Genomic DNA, 21,670 nt, shown 5'->3' with positions numbered 1-21,670 from the left:
AATGGAAGATTGGACACTGAAATTACTGGACTTAACAGGACTATTGAAGATGGAAGATGGAATTAATAGGGATAATGGAATAATGGCTATTGAAATTATTGGACCTAACAGATTTGATGAGATGGATTAATCGATAGGTTTATTTGGACTATGGTTATGACAATAAGATTATTATTATGATTAACGAGATGGATTAATCGACATGTTTATTTGGAGAAAAATTGATAGATATATTTCTTAAAGAATTGAAACCTCTCTTTGACTTTTTGTGGAAAGAATAAAGTAATGTTTATGAGATTTGATGATTAATTAAGATAACTACTGGAGGAAAGTGATTTTATAATATAATTTAAGAGACAGGATTGTTATATATTGTAGACCTACAACTGATTTGATCTGCGACAAATGGGAAGTCAACATTTTATTATTTTTGTTTAATCATTTTTGTTTTGTTTTGTTTTTTGTCTTTGAATGTTTTATGATTTTGTTTTGTTTGTTTTATGAAAATTTGAATAACAATTATTGTAAAAAAAAAAAAATAACTGTGAAAGTAAGCTTTAACAAGAGACTGTTATATACCTCCTCTTTTACTGTACCAAATTCTGGATCCAGGGCTTTGAAGTGGTAGCGATGCGTTCCTTCCCGATCAATAGCTGCTTTGAAGTCCCTCAGGGTCACCTCACCTAACCTGCAAACATACACACCTCAGGGTAAGAAAGAGGCCTGCCGGCCTGAGAGCCACCTTGTGGTATGGAACTAGTGGTGGCCCCTCAGGTGCAGTAGCCATTGCAATGCATGCTGGGAGAGAGAAAGAATACCCCACAGAGGCATATATTCTTTCCAAGCCCCCCCCCCCCCAACAGGACACAACGCAGGGCTGCCGGCCTCACCTCTTTGGTATGTTGACCATGAAAGGTGTGAGGGAGCGGTCTGTGAAGTAGAGCACTTTGGTGCATGCACTGCTGCTCATTGCAGGGGTGCTGTGAGAATGAGGCAGTTCTGCAAAGACAGACAGACAGGCTCAGCTGCAACACAGTGAGATTATAGCCTTCTTCACTCGTTCAACTCTTTAAAAAAGGCTCGAGACCCCATCCTGACAGTAAACTGCGTGCGTCCCACAGTCGTCTGGTTTGCCCCTGTGAGAACAGGATGCTGGACTAGATGGGCCGCTGACTGGATCCAGCAGGCTTTACTTAGGTTCACACACACCCCTATAGAGTTTGTCAGTCAGCAACAGGATTTAGGGAATAACACCACTGGATTACACAAACTGCAGCCCACACAACGCCTCTCCCACAACAGAGTTATTCCGCCTGCAGCCTCTGGGGTACTGGCAAAAATCCAGCCAATAAGAAATCAAACACTCTGTTTTGGTTTGTTTGTAGGCTCCAAGCACAACTCCTGCTATGCCCCCACTGGCCCCAAAACCAGTGCCGCTTCTGATGCAGACAAGCAGGGGAGTGGTGTTGGGATGTAGCTGCGGGCACATCTGGATGCAAGGGTTACACTGCACATTCTTCTATCCCCTCTTTTGAAACAGCTGTGTAGGTGTACATCCCTCATGCCACATCTATGCTTTTTTCCAATGAACAGGATGCAGGGGGCGGGTGTGGGGTTCAACAAACCAATTTAACCAGGAATTAGGTGACATGAGGCAACTTTACTCCTGGCTGCCATTGCACCCAACACAATCTCCAGGGCAGGCAGAGGTTGGCATGGATCACAAGGCACAGACAGCAGCTATGCCTGATCCTCCCGGAAAATACAGTGGTCCAAAAGACCTGGCTTGTTACCAGCTTGAGAATATCCTCACAATATAAAATCCTTGTTTTATAGAGCATACTGAAATGCACTAAAGCAGTTACCATAATGCAAAGAAGGTGAGAAAGAGGTGGTGTTCCCAGGATGAGTAGCTCAAATTTTCAAAATGATTGGAGAGCAAGGCAAAAAAAGGTCACACTACCACCCAAGAACACTAGATGGCAGGACCTGCTTTCAATAAGCCAATTAAAACTACTGCAAGGTCTCAGAGAGAAACGTGGTGTTTTCTGCTTGATCTTAAAGAATAAATATTAATTGGAGTTATTAATTATTTATGCTGCAGTAATGTCCAAGGACTGCAGCAGTAGATTTGTGCCAGCCACTGTACCATGGCAGATTCCTAATGCCAAGCAAAGTTGAAGAAAGCAACACTCCAAGGCAAGGGGGACAGCTAGGAGGATGAGAAAGTGATGGGAGTGAGGAGAGGAGCAAGCTTGCCCAGCTTCCCAAGAGCAGCCGCTGCTCAGCAACATGTAAGCAAACCTCCAGGCTATCTGCTTATTCAGCATTCATCTTGATTTGCTTGTCTTCACCGAACTTTCATTCTGATTTGTTTATAGGGAGGTTATAAGCCAATGAGAATTCATCCTGCATTCATCCTGATTTGCTTCTGGGATATCTCCCCTCCCATCCCCCACCCCCAGTTAATCATCCATTCATTCATCCCACAGTTTTCAGGGCATGTTCTTGTCACTTTCGTAATCACACACAAAAAAGTTCCTTTTTAAAAGTGGATTTGTTGCGCTAGGCAACAGAGTGCTTCAATCCACGTTAACTGTGCAAAGCTAAATTTCTGGTATGTGCTGCCCACAAAACACTGACAGTCTGGAGGCATCCTAAAACAGGACAACGTCCACCTGGGATGAGAGAGGCCCCGACGTTGCACTCACTGGAGTTGGAGGGCCAGGGCTCTCGGTAGTCGTTCGTGGTGTGGCTGGCAGGTGATTTCCCTTGGACCTAGAGGAAGAAGCCAGAAGAATGAGGGGAAGACACTCTAAACACGCCCGCAGGCAGTCTCTTACCATTATTATTATTTCAAAGATTCCAGGACTGAGTCCTGGCACTGCAAACAGATTCTGGGGCTGAGAAACCAAGGACAAGAATGGCTTGCAAATGGAACCCTCTCATGCCTCTTACCCCCGTCTTATGCTTTTGGCAGGCTTGGAGAACCACTTTGAAGCCCTGGCTGAAGGGTCTATGTTTACTGTTCTGATGCAAAGCAACCATTTGCCAGCCCTTGCAAACTCACTGAGCACAGTAAACATCACAAAGACTTGAGAGAACTCAGGGCTTGACACACAGGCCAGGTTTGCCTACTGAGTAACAGTTACACATGAGAAGCTCCAACTCAAATGTCACCAGAAGGGAAAACCACAGATGGGTTGCACTGATTAAAGGGCCTAACACAAGCATGCACACCAATCGGAGACAAAGGGGCTGCATGCTGTTGTAATGTCAGAAAAAGCCTGCTAAAAAGGACCCTCACCAAGGACAACAACTGGTGACAGGACTGGTCAAGGATAACAACTGATGCCTGCAGCCTTTCTGCAGTTTCACAGCTGTCTCCAAATTGTCATTGAGTCGCCCTCACAGCTTCCTAGAGGAGGAAGCTCCAATGGGACAGGGACAAGAAGTTTGTCAAAGTGGGAGCGGGCAAAGGGGCAGCAAGCTAGAACAGTCGTTGGAGCCAAGAGCAGGAACCAGCACTCCCATCTCCTTGAGCCTATTTGCTTGGCATATTCCGGCACAAATGCCACTATGGTATGAAGCCTGAAACCCACTCACCTTATCTTAGCACCCTCCATGAACCACAAAACCAAGAGCAAAGTCAGGACATCTAAATCCCAGACGCTATATGGAAAAGCATTCACTTTAGGTGGAGCTAGTGGTTATAAAGTTACTATGCATCAAGATGCATCACCACCTCCTCTGCCTCACGGATCTCTCCAGGGTCCATCAGGGGTTGCAGAGGCCACCCCCATTGTAATAATGTAAGCTTATCCTGCAACGCTCTCACACAGTGCTTTTTAGGACTCCAAAAAGCACATGTGCCCTGAGCGGAGCCTACACTGGCCCATCACCTGCACACATGGCATAAGGGGTGTGTGTGTCACAGCCGAGCTAGCATGGGCACACAGTCTGTATATGCAGGCTCAAGGTCCTTACGGAGCACTGACCCTTCCCCTCCAGGCCATCTGTGGAAGTGAAACCACAAGCCACACACGCTACACAAGGAGGCCAAAGCACCCCAGCCTCTCTAGTCAACCTGACCTGAGCGCGCCTCTTACCCTCCTCTCCTGCCTCTTGTGCATCTCCATGCGGTGCAGCCTCTCCATCAGGCTGGAGATGCCCTGCTCCAGGCTGTCGATGGTGTGGTGCTGGGGGTCGTGGCCGCTGAAACTGTTCCGCAAGCTGCGCAGAGCCTCGCGCACCAGCTGCAAGTCGTTGGTCTGCCCAAGAGACCAGGAGTGATCAGAAGAAAGCAGGGGAAGACCGGTTCCTCTGGAAGGCTCTGCTTTGCTATGCTCCCGATCCCCCCGCCAAGGGCTTGTCGCCCCTCTGCCCAACCAGCAGATGGCTGTCAAAGCCAAGCATGCTCAATGAAGCCCTGAGGGAAGGAGGAAGAAAGGACTTACCCCTCTGTGCACTGTGGAAGTGGCTCCTTTCCCTGATGTCTGCAGGAAGCCATTGCTCTGACAGCCATGATTGCTGTAGACTATCACCTGCTTTGCATGAATGGCAGAAAGAAAACACTGTTGTGGGCAGGGCTGGGTCTGCCCCACCCACCACAGGCAATTTGCAAGGAGGCAGAGCTGTGGATGCATTAGAGACTGTGCCTCAGTCACCACCATATTCTGAGGGTGATCCAAGGTGTTTATAGAGGAGCCCACTTGGAAGCACTTCACAAAGCGGTTCTGCATGTTTGCAGCAGAAGCCAGCTCTGCGTTATGCTGATTGGCCAGCGCCTATGATGCCACACCCTCCCAAATTCCAAGAGAAGTTTTGCATTTTAGATGAAACCTTTTTCTCTCTCTCTTTTTTCAGTTAATAAGGCAACAAATGAACTGATGAAAAGTACGTGTGATGTTGATTTTTAAAATAAGTCAGAGAACCTGCCTAAATTATTGGGGGTGGGGGCCACACCAAAGTCAGTATTGAATTTGCTCCGATATGCACATTAATCATTTCAGTTGCAAAACCAGGAAGAAACTGAGCAAAACCCACAGCTTCTATTCCATCTGTCTTCACCTCATGATGCAAATGCTGCTGCCTCCCTGACGGTGCAATCAGAGGTTTGTGCTGGAACAGCAAAAGCAGCACTCTGAAAAGGGCACGTGAGGAAGCCCTGCCAGCCCTTGCACCAGCAGCACCAGGGCCTAGGGCTGCTGCTTCACACACCTCTTCCGCATCCTTCTTCATACACTGAGCCGCCAGCAGGGCTTCTTTGTGCTGCAGCTCTCGTTCTAGCTCTGCCTGCAACAGGAAGAGGCGAGTCAGCAAGTGGCAATACCAAGAGGGCTGGGACACAAACAGGGATTGGCGGTGGTGGCACCGGGAGCAGCAGGGCAGGGTATGCCAGTACCTGCTGATAGCTGGCCTCGGAGAGCTGCCGCAGCATTTCCTCCATCTTGGCCTGGTGTTGGTGTAAGTGCCGGTCCTTCTGGCCCAGTTCCTTCTGCAACACAGTGGGAATTGGGGTCATCAGCAGGGGAAGGAGGCTCGCACTGGATAGGAGCAAATGGGGAGGGGGGAAAGGTCAGCACAGGCCGTGTAGCTGTTGCTACATGGCTTTCTTCAGAAAGAAAAGGTTGGCTGGGTGCCCAGTGCACCAGGCTGCATGGGGGTTTGGCACAACTCTGCTATAGGCCAACGGGCAGAGAGAGAGGGGGGGGAGGGGAGGGAGAGAGAGAGAGAGAGAGGGAGAGAGAGAGAGAGGCAGAATGATAAGGGTACATCAGAAAGATTTCTAGGTTATCATATCTCTAAGCTGCAAGGCTGACCTGGGCAGTATGGCCCATCCCCAACCTTAGAGAGGAAGGAAAATGTCCTTACTTTGTATTCCACCAGGAGGCGATTCCTCTCTTCTACCTTCCTCTGTAAATCGACCTGCAGAGGAAACAACTGTATAGTGAGCTGGGTGTGCAGCTCCAGAGGACCAGCGCAGCACTCAGCAATATGTGCCATGACTGGACACAGAGAGCCCAACAGTTTCCTGGCCCATTCCCAGGGAGCAACGATTCCTCCACATTAAACTTGTAACAGGGGGAGAGGGGCAGTTCTAGCTCTGAGGAAGCAGCCTCGCATGTAAGGTTGCAACACAAAAAGGGCACTCACATTTTGGCTGTGCAGTTCCTCCTTGTCCATTTTTGCTCTCAACAGCTCTTGCTTTATCTGAAGAATCAGAGCATCCTGCTGGGCCAGCCGCTGCTGCAAGGCATCCTGGGAAAATAACCGCACCATCTTTAGGCTGGCAGAAATAAGTCCAAAATTCCTTGCTTCAAGTGAAAATGAAAAGGGCTTATGGACTAAATTGTGAAGGATAAAACCACGAAAAGGGAAGGGATGTGCACAAGGCAAGCGCACAGTGACTGGTTTTTCGCCCTTTGGGAAGAGAACTGCACAGACCAACCCAGGTGAGCTGCTTAGACCTAACTCCAGCATCTCGCCGCCACCAGCACCGAGCTCCGTTCTAGCCAGCGCCAGCATCCCAAAAGGTGTTATCTGTGCCCATGGCTGCTCAGGTGGCTAAAGTGAAAAAAATACAGGTGAAAAGATATGCCCCCAGAGGTTCCCTTGGGTGGCACAGAGTCAGTTCCTACCACATCACCCAGTCGCCACCGATGCCATCCACGAAGCAGAAAAGAGGCAAACATTAGCCAGGGCTACGGAATTGAGAACATAAAATTCTGAGTATCGCCATACAAAGTTTCTCAACCCTAATCTCTATGGCAGGGATGGGGAAGCTGTGGCCCTCCAGATATTGTTGGACTACAACTCCCAGCAGCCCCAGCCAGCATGGCCAACGGTGAGCGATTATGGGAGTTGTAGTCCAGCAACACACGGGAGAGCCACAGGCTCCCTGCTCTACAGACTTCAGAGAACGTTCTGGCCTTGTTCTCACAAGCAGCAGATGAACTGGCAAACCTGTGTGGGGTACATTACTTCAGACGGCAGGGGAGGGCCAATATGATCTCTGCAACATGCAGATTAGCTCTTGAGAAATTTGGATTGTTTTGCTAAAACTGCCCCTCAACTCAGGCATAGGTATCTCTTGTTCTTGTTATCCATTTGAGACAGCCATTTTTGAGGGCTGCTAGTGGACCACATAACAATATTTTGTTGTTGTTATATGCCTTCAAGTCGATTAGAACTTCTTGTTGTTGTTGTTGATTTCTACCCCGCCTTTTGGCCAAAAGGCCCTCAAAGCGGCTTACAAAAAATGGCGACTTATGGCGATCCCATGAGTGACCAGCAAGAAACATGCATTCATCTGCAGTGAAATGAATGTGAGACATGGATAGGCTACACAAAGCTTTATGAACTACACAGCCCTGCAATTCTATCATCTCTGGCCAAGTCAAGGAGCATTTCCAAAACTCTCCCTTCGCGTTTCTCACAGGTTTCTTCCTCCACAACATCAGGTGTGGAGGCAGAATTAAAAATACCTCTTGTGTGGAGCAGATTATCACACAGCTGGTGCTGCAGGACAGAGCTAGATGTGAGCAAGTAGGGATATGAGCAAGCTGAAAGCAGCCAAACATGGCACCTAGATTTGTTGCAGTATGTGTGTTGTATACCTAGGAATACACTGATACACAAAGCCAGGCCTCAGCAACTCCCTTCATCAGAGAGCACATCAGGTAGATTCATGTCACCATTTCCCCCAAAGCAAGCACTGACTTTTGCAACTGCCACACAATGAGAATATGACTATCTGTCCAAGGAGCGTTGATTGCAGAGCTCGCTGCTTGGGAGACCCCTTCAGGCAACCTACTTCCACCGGATCCGTCACACATTTCACACTGCAAAGACAGCATTTATTGGGGAATAATTGGTTGTCTCCATCCACTCAAAGGCTCAGTCAGAATCTCCTGTTCTCAGGTCTGGTTAAACGTTTTAGCTTCTTACAGCCCACAATTTCATTTTAATTGTCAGCACCGTATATATTTTTGCCACCAGTTGCGTGTGGGGTGGGAAGAGGGAAGAAGAAAAACAACAATTCTTAAGGGCTAGCTTCAAAAATGTTAGAGACGTCAGTGACCAGGACCCTGGTCTTTTTCCAGCCTTAACTATTCAGTTTGTCCTTTAGAAACTGAATCACAAAGCAAAAGCTGCTTCCAACCCTACAGCCTGCTTGCAGAGATTCACTTTAACACCAAGAGAAGTAATCAGACGCATAAACCAGTATCTGCACATTCAGCACAAATGCCACTCAAATGGCCTTCTCGATTTCTCCAGCTATTCTTCACACTTTAATTTCCCCCTGGACAACGCACCAACCGTGAAAGGGCAAGATCACTAGGCAGAGGAGGGGCACAAGTCCTCGGGGGAGGCTCTGATGGAGAGAGGAGTTCTTTATCTTCATGCCACTTCTGTGATCTGGAGGACACTGCAACTCAGTGTGCACCTTTCTCTCACTCACACATTCCAAAATACTTATCTTCATGGATGGACGTGTCTTCCCACCCCCAACTTCCATATATCCCAGAGTGGAAGAACTTCATACTATGAAGCTATGAAGTCAGCATTTGTAGGGGTAAGGGATTAAATATGCATTGCATGATGGTCAGACCTGGTCTGGTGGAATGACAGATTTATGAGCGTAGTGCAAGGTTCCAGACCCCCCCACCCCACATCTGCTGCTTTTAAAACTCTGTATTTCTCAGGCGGAGAAAGCAGTTCTTTAAGGCAGGAACGCTCTCACAACATGCAGGGGCTGCTGCTAAAGAGGCTCCAGACATTGTAGCATCATCTTCCAGGCAAGTTTTAATGTGTTGTGATTAGGTCAGGAGGTGGATTTCAGAAAATGCGTCCACAGATGAGCTTTTCCAACTAACCATTTGGATTCTTTGATGAGCAGAAGTAGCCTCTTTGAAAAGTAAGTATAATCCAACATCAGAGGTTGCGAGAGCCAGCGTGGTATAGTGATGAGAGTATTGGGCCCACTCGGCCACGAACCTCACTAGGTGACCTTGGGCTAGTCACTCTCTCAGCCTCACCTACCTCACAGGGTTGTTGTGGAGATTAAATGAGGAGAGGAAGAGCCATGTTTGTACACTATCCTGAGCTCCTTGGAGGAAAGGTGGGATATAAATGTTGTTGTTATTACTATTATTTCTGCACTCCTTTTCCAGCCCCACGAATGTCAATGACAGGCCATGTTCAATATTTAAAACTTTATTTTCTCACCTTTATTCCCTGCAGGCTTCGAGCTTCTTGCTTGTGCCTCTGCAACTCTTTCTGCAAATTGGGCAAAGTGAGGTTAAGATGACATCTAAATGTCATTTTCTGTCTCAAAACCAATGCCACCTCTCTCCCCACCCTTCACTGTTCATCCCACCTGAACCCTCATGATTTAAAGAAACCCTCTCTTGTGTTTGAAAATCAAATTAAAATTTCTAGCAGGACCTGTTTTAACGAGCCTGACGGAACCAAGAAGAAATCAATGCCTGTGTGAATTCCATCCCCTCGATACTGCCTGCTTGCTTAAACGCTTGACATTAAATGGCAAATGGGGAAAAACGTCAATCCCTCAAAATCTCCCTTCTGGCCCAGTGCTGAGTATGTAGCTTCCAGCGAGAGTCCTGGGCTTGCAGCCAGCTTCTGCACAGGCCCCAGATGAGACAGGCATGACAGAAGTGCCTTTTTCTGAGCTGCTTTCATCTTGCCAGTGAAAGTGTGTTTACATTCAGACATGGCTAGAAATCTTAACTAACACCCTGGTTAGTTCTTCAAATATAGTGCAACTTCCCAGGATAATCAAGAGTGCCTTGAACAGCATATGCAGTTAGTCTTACTTCTATCTGTTGTTGAAAAGACAAGTGGTGTCATAATGGGAGAGAAAAGGGGGTACAGAAATGTTTGCAACCATCATCACACAGAAGATCAAGAAAATGCCATGACTCCAGTAAAACCCAGAGCAAGAATATAGTCCTCATAGTTCTATAGAAAAACCTATAAATACTGTACATGGGAAGTTTAATCCTTATGGTAAGATATTTGTAAAGAGCCCTAGCTGCTTTCCTTTCCTTTATTTATCTTTTCTTTCAAAAATATCTATATTTTGAAATAAAATGTTGATATTAGTATCAATATTTTTGGGGAGGTGAAAAAAAATCAGACTGGTAAAAGCAGCAGATATTGGCCAAAGAATGAATTCAAATAATACTGCCTGTTAGGCTGACAGAATGCTTTCGAAGCGGCACCAGCCAACGGATCCCACCCCTATTTCCAGGTAACCATCCTGCGATATTCTGTTGGGTGTGTCGCTACAAGTAAAGTTTCCCCAGTCAATCTAAGTAGTCTCACAGGTTTATACAGGACCAGGTGGTCTTTCAGGTAACCTGGTCCCATGGTGTTCTGGGCTTTTAGATGTTAATAACAAGACCCTGAACATGGCTCACTACCTGATGTCCCAGAAGCCAAGAAAAGCCCAATTCTCTAGTGTCCAACTGCCTGCCTCTTACCTTCAGCTCTTGATTCTCCTCTATGCTCTGATCCAGTCGGCTTCGGACTATGATCTGCAAGGTGAAATGTTGCAATGGTTTAGCAGTGCCTGCACAGAAAAGGAGACTCCAGAGAAAAGGCATTCTGACTCACCAGCTGTTCTCCAGGGCAGGCATCCTGTTCACAAAGGACAAACGACCTTTCTTGCTCATCCTCAGGTAATGACCCATTGAGGAGCAAGGCCTGGCAAAACAACAAAGGCAAAAGGGAAATGACCAATCAGACACCTCCATGGAAACACACCAGGAGAGAGAAATTCAATCCTGTCTGGAAAGGATCCGGCTGGGGATGTTTCAGCAACTAGTGCCTAACTACAGAAAAAGTGAATTTTATCCTCAGATGACATTAAAAGCAATGTTTAAAAGGAGAAAGAAACAAGAGTGCTGCTTTTTGGCAGAGCCCTAAGGCCCTTTTGGAGTCAAGTTTGAAAATGATCAAGAGAAGAATATAAACAAGTCTCATTTCCCAAAGAGCTAACTATTTTAACTTGAAAAATTGTGTGTGTGTGTGTGTGTGTTTGGGAAGGGGGGAGGGGGGGAGGGAGGAGAGAGAGAGATGTACATCTGGGAACTAGTAAGCTGCTAGGAATGGTGCATTCAGTAGGAAAATAACAGCCATGGTAGTCCAAAAAGACAAAGGTGTAAAGTACTTAAAAGAGGGACAGCAGCTTGGCGGTAAGAGAACATGCTCTGCATGTGGAAGGAGGCCCTGGGTTCAGTGCCCAGCATCTCCAGTTAAAAGGATCAGGTAAGCTGGTGATGTGGAAGACCTTTCCCTGCCTGAACTCTGGAGAGCCGCTGCCAATCTAGTGGGATGCCAGGAGCACAGGCCTGAAATGATACAAGACAGCTTCCTACGTCCCGATAATTGAAATGCTTTCTCTCTTTTAACAGCAGTACACAGTCTTTCATGAATCTACAGAACTTTGCACTAGGCAGAGTGGTACAATAGTAAATCTTTCAAATATAGACAGAGGAAGCTTGATTATGAGTGATTTCTGCAGAGTGACTTTTGTCCCCCAAGTCTGTGAGGCTCATTTGACATCAATGAGAAACTGAGCCTTCGGTCCTGGGCAATGCTCTTCTAACAGAGATTCAGCAGGTGTCTTCTATATTAACCTTGAAACATTTGCTGAGAAATGTTCTGTGCAGCCAGACCTATGCAGACAATTAAGAAAAACATTTTTCTATAATAGTTAGCTGATGGGCTGTAATTTTAAATCTTTATGTTTTTTATTGTGTATATCTAATTGTTGCAAACCACTTTGGGTTGTACCTGATACCAGTCCTACTCACAGTAGACCCACTGACGTTAATGGACATGACTAACTTAACTTCATTCATTTCAATGGGAGCATGAACTTTGTTGAATACCACCCTTTGATTTTTTTCTTAATGAAATTGTGGAATAAAGTATTTCTGTAAGTAAATAAAATAGTTGACAGCAGACCCTTTATAGATGCATCTGTTTGACTGATCAAGAGATATTTATAAATTGTGGGTTGTATCCAATTAAGTTCTGCTCACAGTAGACATACTGAAATTAATAAATCTAAGTTAGTCATGTCATTTTAACTTCAATGGGTCTACTCTGAGTAGGAGTAGCATTGGATACAACTGCTAGGTTTCAAGCAGCACATGCATTTCACAAAAAAATTGGCGCTTGCAGGTAAGGTTGCGAAGACAGTTGTATTTACCCAGACAGCTTCCATAGCGAAACTGATTCAATGGAAGGCAATCAGGGAGAGCACATTCAGTCTGCACTGGACTGTTTGTCAGGGACCCTTCTTCTTTGGGCTTTTTCTAAATATTTTTTGTACTGCATGATCTTGGGGTCCCCCCAGCTGCTGCTACTTCCCACATGTGTACGGACAGTGCCATAGCTATCAACACTCACCTCTGAACTATATGCCTACATACATGTATGACATATACAACACTAATCCTGTGGAGTTAGGTCAAAATTATTCTTTTTTTTTTTTTTTCAATAATTTTTATTCAGATTTTCATAAAACATACAAGACAAAATCATAAAACATTCAAAGACAAAAAACAAAATCAAAAATAGTTAAACAAAAAGAAAAAAAGAAAAAAAAAACAAAAATAAAAAATAAAGAGTAAAATATTGACTTCCCATTTGTCAAAGATCAAATCAGTTATAAGTCTATAATATATAACAATCCTGTCTCTTAAGTCATATTATAAAATCACTTTCCTCCAGTAGTTATCTTACTTAATCATCAAATCTCATAAACATTACTTTATTCTTTCCACAAAAAGTCAAAGAGAGGTTTCAATTCTTTAAGAAATATATCTATCAATTTTTTTTTCCAGATAAGCATATCGATTAATCCATCTCATTACTAATTATGATAATCTTATTGTCATAACCATAGTCAAAATAAACATTTCAATTAATCCATCACATCAGAATCTGTTAGGTTCAATAATTTCAGTAGCCATTGTTCTATTATCTCTATTAGTTCCATTTTCCATCTTCCATCTTCAGTAGTCTTGTTAAGTCCAGTAATTTCAATATCCAATCTTCCATTATCAGTATTCCATAATAATCTTGCTGTCAAAGCCATAGTCATATAGTAAGAGTCTGATGGGAATTACCTCTATCCCAAATATTTTCTTGCCATCCATTCTGAATAGGTTGCTGAAATACTGCTGTAAAATCATATCTCTGTTCTTTTTTTCAAAATACACTGGGTCATCTCTTAAAAGTTTTTCCATTGTCACATGGCTGGAGTTAATTCCATAGATTTTCTCTATATTGGGCTCCATCACATCATTCCAGTCCAGAAGATTATCCATGCCATTGATAACTTTATCTCTAGAATCTTCATTCATTTCTTCAGAGATAACATTGAGTTCCAAACAATAGATTTTATTTCTAAAGTCCATAGACTCCAAATCTTGTTCCTGTTCCACGTTGGTTCCAATCTCCGGGATCTCCTCTCTCACAGGGACCCCTATTCCAGTCTCCAGGGTCTCCTCTCTCACAGGGACCCCTGTTCCAATCTCCGGGGTCTCCTCTCTCACAGGGACCCCTTCCAGGGTCACCTCTCTCACAGGGACCCTTATATCTTTAATCTCCTGCTTCATTTTACTCAATTCAATTTTCATTATCTCAATCTCATCCATTATTTTCTGAAACATAGTTATTTCCAGATTTTCAGCCACTTTCTTAATTGCCATTTTAAAAGAAAAATATAGGAAAACCACTTCTTATTTCAGCAACAATTGGGTTAATTCTCCAAACTTGGTGACATCACAGTATAAACAGAGCAGACAGCCTTATCTCTCCAATAGTTAAGTAAACAAAATGCAGTTCCCAGGATCGAAACAATTAATGGCAATCGTCAAGAAACAGATTCGTCAAAATAAAATAGACCAAAAAGAGAGTAGTCTCAAAACAGTATAATATTTTTCAAAATAAAAATCTGGAATAGAAATCCCTCTTCTGTGTATATCTTTAGAATGCAAATCCAGGACAGCTTTTTGCAACAAAAACAGAGATAAGCTATTAATTAGTGCGTAGCAGAGAGAAGTTATGGCTCCCCAGTGAGATGTCAAAAACTGATCAATCTGGCAAATCTCTTTTAAACAGCAACAATTTAAGTCAAGTAAAAGAAAAATATAGAAAGAAGGGTGCTTGCCTGTTAGTGCGTTCTCTCTTAGAAGATAAGATGAACGTTCGCTTTAACAGATAGAGCTTGCTGTTGAAAATCCGTCCCACCTTCGTCGGCTGGACCTCGTCCCATAAATTAATGAGATCTGGTCGTCCCAACAAAAATAGGCTTTGAGGTTAATCTCTTCGTTTCTCCCTACCCGGGAGAAGTTTAATCAGTCAAAAAAAAGAGAAAAAACTGACTGATATATCTGAATAAGCTTCTTTTGAGGCAGGAGCCCGTCTCAAAAGCAGGCACAGGCTAAGTCACCCTTCCCGGAAGTCAGGTCAAAATTATTCTTATTCCACAGACATGAGAATGAAGACCACTATAAGAGACAGAAGCCAAGCAGGAGTTTAAATATGGAGACTGCATGGCAAGAAATAGTCTTTACCTTGTGCGCTGAATTTATTTTGACTTTGATCCCAAAGAGAGCACAAAAAGTCAAAACTGCTGTTCAGTTCACCAGCAGAGATAGTCCAGCTGAGATCCAGAAAGGCCATGCTTTTAAGTTGGCAGGTGGTACGCTATAACCTAGGGAGAGGCAATCCTGGCAGAACGCCACGCTCATACACATTGGTATTCCCTGTGCCAAGAGCTCCCAAAGGTTGCCCAGCAGGGTATCTAGTCAGGACCAGTCAGGAAACTGCTACCATGCTGCTTTCCAAAGAAGCACACTAAGCCCTGGGCCTTCAATCAAACCCTCATGGTCTGGAGGTTTTACAGGGGAAAACTGATTATTCAGATCAGATTTCCTGGATGGTGGGGTCAGCTGCCTCCTCACTTCTCTTAGCAGAAGCTATGCCAGGCAGCTGCTATCCCCCAATACCAGCTGCCTCCCTTGGCTCCTGGAGCATGGAAAATAGAGAGGGTTGTGCATGATCTCAGAGGGTACAGTGGGCAATCGATTTTCACCAGGGCACCAAGCAGCCCTGCCTGCTTTTAAAGTCTTTCGTGTCCCCTGTGCGCTGCCGGCTGCAAATGCAGCCTCTTGCCTACCCTGCTCGATGCTGCCAACACAATGCTGCTTTTGTGCACTCATACATAAACATTTACAATTCAAAATCAGTGCAGTTACCAGAACAGAACACCCGGGTTCTTGAGAGCATCCAGAGTCTTTACTATAGGGAACAGAGCACTTGACCTCCAAGCAGAGCAGCATGGAGGAGGGTGGGTTATGTAGCCAGAGAGGGCTCAGAGGTGGAGGAACAAACTTGTCAGGAAGAATGCCATAGGATCCTGGCTTTTTAAAAACGAAATAAACTTGATCCTTTAGTGACCCTGGATGGCTATCTGGATTCCAACATTTTGATCAGTTGTTGATCTGATGAGGGCATTGCCTTCTTTACTCTTATGGGTCTTTCTGTGTGTTCCTTTTCTTTTCTTTTTTTTAAACAACATGTACTTGGTGCCCATTTGTTATGGGCTCCTTTGGGAGGAAGGGCAGGTTACAAACTTAATAAAATAAATAAATAACGGTACAGTCCAGACCTGTTTGCCTGACATTGCACTTCTGATGTGTGGATATCATATTTTCCCAGCACTTTACATGTTGGGATAACACAATTTGTCCCCAGATAGCACATCCAATAATTATTTGCAATTGTTGTGCAGAACATAATTGTGCAATGATTATAGTCTTCAACTGGTGCAATGAATGATATAAATCCATCTCTAGTCCCATGCTGGTACCATTTTGTGATTTTTTTTAACTTTACAGTGTTTTTGGTGATTATGTGCTTCCTGAGTGTGCTTCCTCAGTACTGAAGCATTCATTCAGTACATTTTATTATTTAGTATTAAAGTTCAAAGAGCAGCATGCCTAACTTGTCTTCCCTGGACTGCCTCAGTATTTCTAGAATTACCTTTCCCAGGGCTGGCTGCAGGTCACTTTTAAAAAACTGTCTTAAGGATTGTGCTTGAGCCAGGAACTGACTCAACAGCATCTGATTCCCACACCCGTGCCTCCTCAAATTGCAAGATCAACTTATGAGTGGCCACTAAAAACAAGTGGGATAAATGCAGACTGAGGGGGGCAGAGCTGATACCTGCAGTCCTGAAATCATCTTCTTTGCTTCTTCCATTTCCTTTTCCAAGTGATCTTGCTGCTCTAGGAGCTGTTCCTCCCATGAAATCTCCAAGCCTGTTGCAGGACACCTGGCCTGCTGCGACTCTGGGGGGAAAGGAGAGCCCGTCTCTTCTGCAAGTGAAACAACATGCTGGCTGAACAACTCTGGAAGGACACGCCTTTAGTGTTCTCTGCACTTGAAAGAAGTAGGGGGAAGACTGTAGACCACACCTCCAGGTCGTTCCCTAAACTTCCATGATTTTCTATTATTAACAACAAGATGTTAAGTCCTTTGGTGAAAATTCATCTAGACAGAATTCTCTCAGCGCTGGCAAAAAAGAGGGCACACTGTGCTCATCTGAACAAATGCCTTGCTCTAGTTGCAGCATCTGCCTCACTGCCAAGCATGCACAAGTGCCAATTTATACAAGGTCCAATAGCAACACTAATGTTTTTCAGGAGGGCAGCTGTTAAGCCACTCCTGTGTCAAAATCCATAGCGCCACATATACCCATGTTGACTCCTGCCATGTTGGCTCCTGTGTTTGTACAGCCTCTTGCCATCTTTTCCCCAGTCTCTCTCTCTCTCTCTGCCCACCCTTGTCTTGCCCATCTAATGCAGTTTGTAAACACCCTTAGCAAGAGGCCTAAGTTACTTGGGTAAGTGATAGGCTCAACAGCAGAGGTAAACATTTGCAATCACAACGTGGCCAAGAAGTTAGATAGCTTAAACAGCTGTACTTGGATCTGGGAGGCATGGAGGAAGTTCCGCTTCTGTTTACAGATACATTGTGCAGCTCTTGGACAAGTTCCTCACACAGCCATTCCGCTCTGTGAAAGGAATCGTGGCGGCCTACCTTACAGGGTTATCAAGAGGTCAAACACAATTCACATCTGTAAATTAAGCAGTGTTCTATAAATGGGAAGTAGTACCAAATGAATATGTGCACAAATCAAATTGTGTCAGCAACACAGGAGTTCTTTGGAGACAGTAAGATTTGCTTGAAACCAAGCAGTGACATCATGGGTTTAAAGCAGAGGTGTAGAACTTGAGGCCCTCTAGATGTTGTTGGATTCCAACTCACATCAACCCCAGACACCATGGCCAAGGAATGATGGGAACTGGAGTCCAGCAACATCTGTAAGGTGACAGGCTCCCAATTCACACTTTAAAGAGAGCTATTATAGTGGCTTGGGGGTAATCCAGATCCTTGGCCAGCAGCAGTAGGGCTTAATGGAGTGATATAGCCACTGCTGCATCCACACCTCCACTGCTCACACCAGCCAGGGTGGAAGGTAGGGGACAGGAAAAAGACCTCTTTGCTTCATCAGCTCCCAGGCTAGCATAGAAAAAAGGGCCAAACATGGCTCATTGCCATCATGCAATGGCAGCAGGGCTGCCTTAGGATCCAGCGGATCCTATGCCAGCCCAGCCCCCTCCCCATTTCAGAGGGTTTCTGCTGGCTGATGCCAGCAGGGTTACCTCCAGCAGTACTATGAGCCCACCTTCCATTTGGGGGGCACATTGGGCACTCCTTGCCTACGGACCTCCCCCAAGGCAGAGGCAGACAGATCTGAGCAAGGTTGGGCAGAAGGACACCTCCACCTCATCCAAACCCCCACCAGCACAGCTGATTGGGGGTTTGGATTGCTCTGCCCTGCAACGTTCCTATGCACACTTACTTGGAAGTAAGGGCTACTGAACTCGGTGGGACTTAATTTCAAGTGAGCATGCGTAGGACAGTACTGTAAGAGTGTGAAGTCCCCATTCAAAACTCAATGGCAAATTACTATTTCTCAGCCTCAACACAGCCCCCTAACTGAAAAATGTTTACTTACAGAGCTGTTGTAAGGGTTGGAGAGATAAAGCTGTAAAATGCTTTGAACATTTAAAAATGCTACAAATTATTGCTATTGTTATTAGTATTACTAAAACAGCATGTATCACCCCATACTTTTTAAACAGCTACTCCAAATCACTGAGGGGAAGTATTAAGCCCCATTTTCCCAGGCTCCGTTCCAGCTCCTGTGATTATGGATTCAGACTCAGTCAGACGTTGTATTTCAGGCTTTTGTTTTGAGGATTCCCCCCAGCCTCGCTTTCCTTGAGTTAAGGACAAAGCACCCTTTTCTACACTGTGTGTGATAAAAAGGGACTTCTCTGGGACTTTTCTTCCTTTTCACAGCTGTAAGTGAGTCTCCCCAAGACGACTACAAATATATCCCAGCCACCATAGGTATGAGATTTACATTCAGACAAGCCTTTGCCCTAAACTCACATCATCGGCATTGACTATGGAGCCCTTGCTGCAGCTTTCTATTCTACCCTTTGTTTTGGGAATCCCAAAATCAGGGGGGAAGCTGCAGAGTTTATATCTGTTCTGTGCAACTGAGACTTAAGTTGTTTCTATAGGGACATGTCAGGATGCTTTGAAACCCTAATCACATTCTTTGTGAATGTTATTTTTGTACAGAAAACAGGAGAGAGACATTTTTAAAACCAACTGCATGGTCTAGACAATGTGGATCATTCAAATTACAAAGGCAGGACAGCTTTGACAGCCACTATAGTGGTTAGTGACAGATGAGGACCAGAAAGACCCAGGTTCACATCCCTACTTAATGTTGAATCTCACTGGGTGACTGTTGGGCCAGTCAGTCTCTCAGCCTAATCTACTTCGCAGGGTTGTTGTATTGATAAAGGACGGACAAGATAACCATGCAGGCTGCCCTCAGCTCAACGGAGGAAGAGCAGGTTAAAATTAATCGACTGATTAAAACCAACATAAAGATCACATGGGTGTAAAAACAATTTTGGTTGAAGATTAAGGACCATTATACATATTACACAGAGGCAAAATCAGGGGTAATACATACAGTAGGATCTAAGAAGCACACCACCATAGATACAGGTTTACTAACCCTGCTTCATATAGTACTGCAAGAGTTTTCATTAATGCAGTTAATGTGTCCTTCTCTGGGGCAAGATACTGCTCCAACTCTGAACTGAAGTACCAAGAGTAAGACTGTCACCTGATTAAAGAAATTTTAGGTGATTTTGTTGTATCAGTCTTAATTTGCATACAAACCCTTTTTTTGTTTTGAGATGGTGCATGCGAGTGTCACAAGCATTCTCTCTTGGGGGAGAGAAAGTGGGGGGACTGCCCCTTCTAAGGCCATCGCTGTCACAGACCCTCTGCCTCTGAATACAAGCTGCAGAGGTTCACAGGTGGGGAGAGTGCTGTTGTGCTGAGGTCCTGCTTATGGGCTTCCCGTAAGAGGGATCTAGTTGGCCACAGTGAGAACACAGTGCTACACTAGATGGGCCCTTGGCCTGATCCAGCGGGCTCTCCTTACATTCTTCTTGTACTTGCTATCTGCAGTTTTTATAGCTCCCTGCATTATTACTGCCCAACTAATCAGGGGTACCTTTTCAATACATTAAAAGTGCTCAAACTGTTTAATCTAACTGATTAATTAATCAACTTCTGCAGCCCTAACCAAGACACTGAACCAGAGTAAAATCTCAAACAGAGGACGGGGCTGCAGCAGCAAAAGTGACTCATACTTATCTCCAAAGTTAGGCTGGCTGGCTGTTCGTTTGCCTACCTGTTCTCGTATCCGCTTCTTCTTCACGAACAATTTCAAAGCCTGCCTTCTCCTCTGAAGGTGTAACACTAGACTCACTCCGTGCGCTGTTTACAGGACTGGGTGATGCAAGGCTGTGATGGAAGGGTAGGGAAAGAAGGCAATAGTTCTTTTCAGTGCAAGCTAATATAATTCCATCGTGTTTGTATGTAAAATAATGTTAGCATGCAAGAAGTTGCAAGATTACAGCAAACACTACCCACAAGACAGCAACAGCGGCCCATAAGGTGGGGGGCAGAGGCAGTGATGTCCCCCTGGCATGGCCCCTGGCATGGCATCACTGCACTCATCGGCATGGGACAGGGCGAGGCAGTGAAGGAGGACCTATAAGGCTGCCACTGCCACCAACCCAGAGCTCCCCCAACCTCACCCTGCCCCATCCCTGTCCTGATTAGTGCAGCACTGCCACCAGGAGGATGTCGCTGCCTCTGCCCTGTTCATGAGCCACTGCTGGTTGACAGGGTAATCTGAAGGGGCCACTGCGACTTCCAACTGGGGCTTGTGAAAAACTCTCAATGTTAGGCAGCCTCCCACTAATTAAAAATGGGACATCATTTGTAAGGAAGTTCTCCTGTGCAAGCAGCGTTGAAATGAACAGGATTTGTGTGAGAGTACGGAAGAACTTCCCAACGGAATCACTCCATCAGCCAGATCTCTCTCTCTCCCCTTTGCCACCATAAATTGCACCTGAACCTGCTGCCTGATGCAGTTATTTCACCTTGCCCAATTAGGAGGGGACACTGCTGCTGCCAAGCCTAACCTGCCCTTATCTAAATGCTGACAGCTAAACAAAGTGCTACTGGGAGAATTTCTTCTATAATGTCTTTTTCTGACGTACACAGATGCAAGGAGGAAAGTTCAAGAGGACTAGCACATAGCCCCCAAGTCAAGCAGTTTATTCTACACTTACACACCAGGAGTTCTGTTTACAACAAGGGTGGGGAAGCTGTGGCCCTCCAGATGTTGTTGAACTACAACTCCTATCATCTCTGACCACTGGCCATCTGCCTGCTGGGAGTTGGAGTCCAACAGCATCTGGAAGGCCACAGCTTCCCCATCCCTGGCTTACCAACACTTCTCAGTGCAACTTTTTCCCTTGGGAGTTGAAAGTTGCTAACAAAGGCTTCCCAAAAGACCCCATCTCTCATTTGGTCCTTGTATCAAAGGGCCATATGCAACTGAAGCCAGAAGTTAAACAGATTATTCTCATGGGAGTTTGTAATTTGCTAAAAATAAATACACCAACTTATGATGTGGCTTTAAATTCCTGAACTCTGCTTTTTTTCTTTTTCAGTGCCAGTCCTTCCCGATGCTTTTTCTGCTCCAACCACTCAAAGTTTCTGCCCCCCCAATTCTTCTCATATCCATCACCCAGACAACAGAGAAAGGCATCTGAAACTCACTGACCCATTTAACGTGTCCCTAGAGAATTTCTCCTTGCAAGTGTGAGCAAGAGTTAATGTATCATTTTCCCAGAGATAGAAACAAAAGGAAGAGCAAACAAAAGGAAAGGAAAGGAGCAAAGAAAACAGTAATAGCTTAAAAGGAAAACTAGAAGATGCTTCCCAGCCAGCCTGCTTTCTAGATCTTCACAGCACTTTGGAGTCAGACTCCGCGCCTGGAACACACTAGCCAGGTGACACACACAACAAATAGTATCAAAGCATCTCGTGAACCTTGGCCCCTTCTTAGCATGTCCCTTGTTAACTCACAGTGCAAGAGCAAGACTTC

At 45.0% G+C, this 21,670-nt stretch overlaps 1 protein-coding gene across 7 annotated transcripts in view; it reads right to left on the bottom strand.

Annotated features, from left to right (window-relative positions):
• Positions 1 to 21,670, bottom strand: part of DIXDC1 (DIX domain containing 1) — an 85,400-nt gene that overhangs the window by 6,951 nt on the left and 56,779 nt on the right. For 4 of the 7 annotated variants that reach the window (XM_061593432.1, XM_061593433.1, XM_061593431.1 and 1 more), the window contains 15 exons: positions 19,901 to 20,013; positions 16,273 to 16,424; positions 10,642 to 10,731; positions 10,509 to 10,562; positions 9,232 to 9,282; positions 6,642 to 6,704; positions 6,157 to 6,261; positions 5,875 to 5,928; positions 5,405 to 5,497; positions 5,221 to 5,295; positions 4,458 to 4,544; positions 4,110 to 4,271; positions 2,712 to 2,778; positions 891 to 999; positions 580 to 688 (listed from right to left, as the gene is read on the bottom strand). In XM_061593432.1, coding sequence (XP_061449416.1) covers positions 580 to 688; positions 891 to 999; positions 2,712 to 2,778; positions 4,110 to 4,271; positions 4,458 to 4,544; positions 5,221 to 5,295; positions 5,405 to 5,497; positions 5,875 to 5,928; positions 6,157 to 6,261; positions 6,642 to 6,704; positions 9,232 to 9,282; positions 10,509 to 10,562; positions 10,642 to 10,731; positions 16,273 to 16,424; positions 19,901 to 20,013 — 1,384 coding nt within the window. Of the gene's footprint in view, positions 1 to 579; positions 689 to 890; positions 1,000 to 2,711; positions 2,779 to 4,109; positions 4,272 to 4,457; positions 4,545 to 5,220; positions 5,296 to 5,404; positions 5,547 to 5,874; positions 5,929 to 6,156; positions 6,262 to 6,641; positions 6,705 to 9,231; positions 9,283 to 10,508; positions 10,563 to 10,641; positions 10,732 to 16,272; positions 16,425 to 19,900; positions 20,014 to 21,670 lie in introns of those variants that run through there. The other 3 variants (XM_061593434.1, XM_061593437.1, XM_061593435.1) reach the window with 2 other exon arrangements.

Source organism: Rhineura floridana, chromosome 12 (genome assembly GCF_030035675.1).
Source record: "Rhineura floridana isolate rRhiFlo1 chromosome 12, rRhiFlo1.hap2, whole genome shotgun sequence".
NCBI classification, from domain to species: domain Eukaryota; kingdom Metazoa; phylum Chordata; class Lepidosauria; order Squamata; family Rhineuridae; genus Rhineura; species Rhineura floridana.
This window is presented reverse-complemented; position numbering and strand designations above follow the sequence as displayed.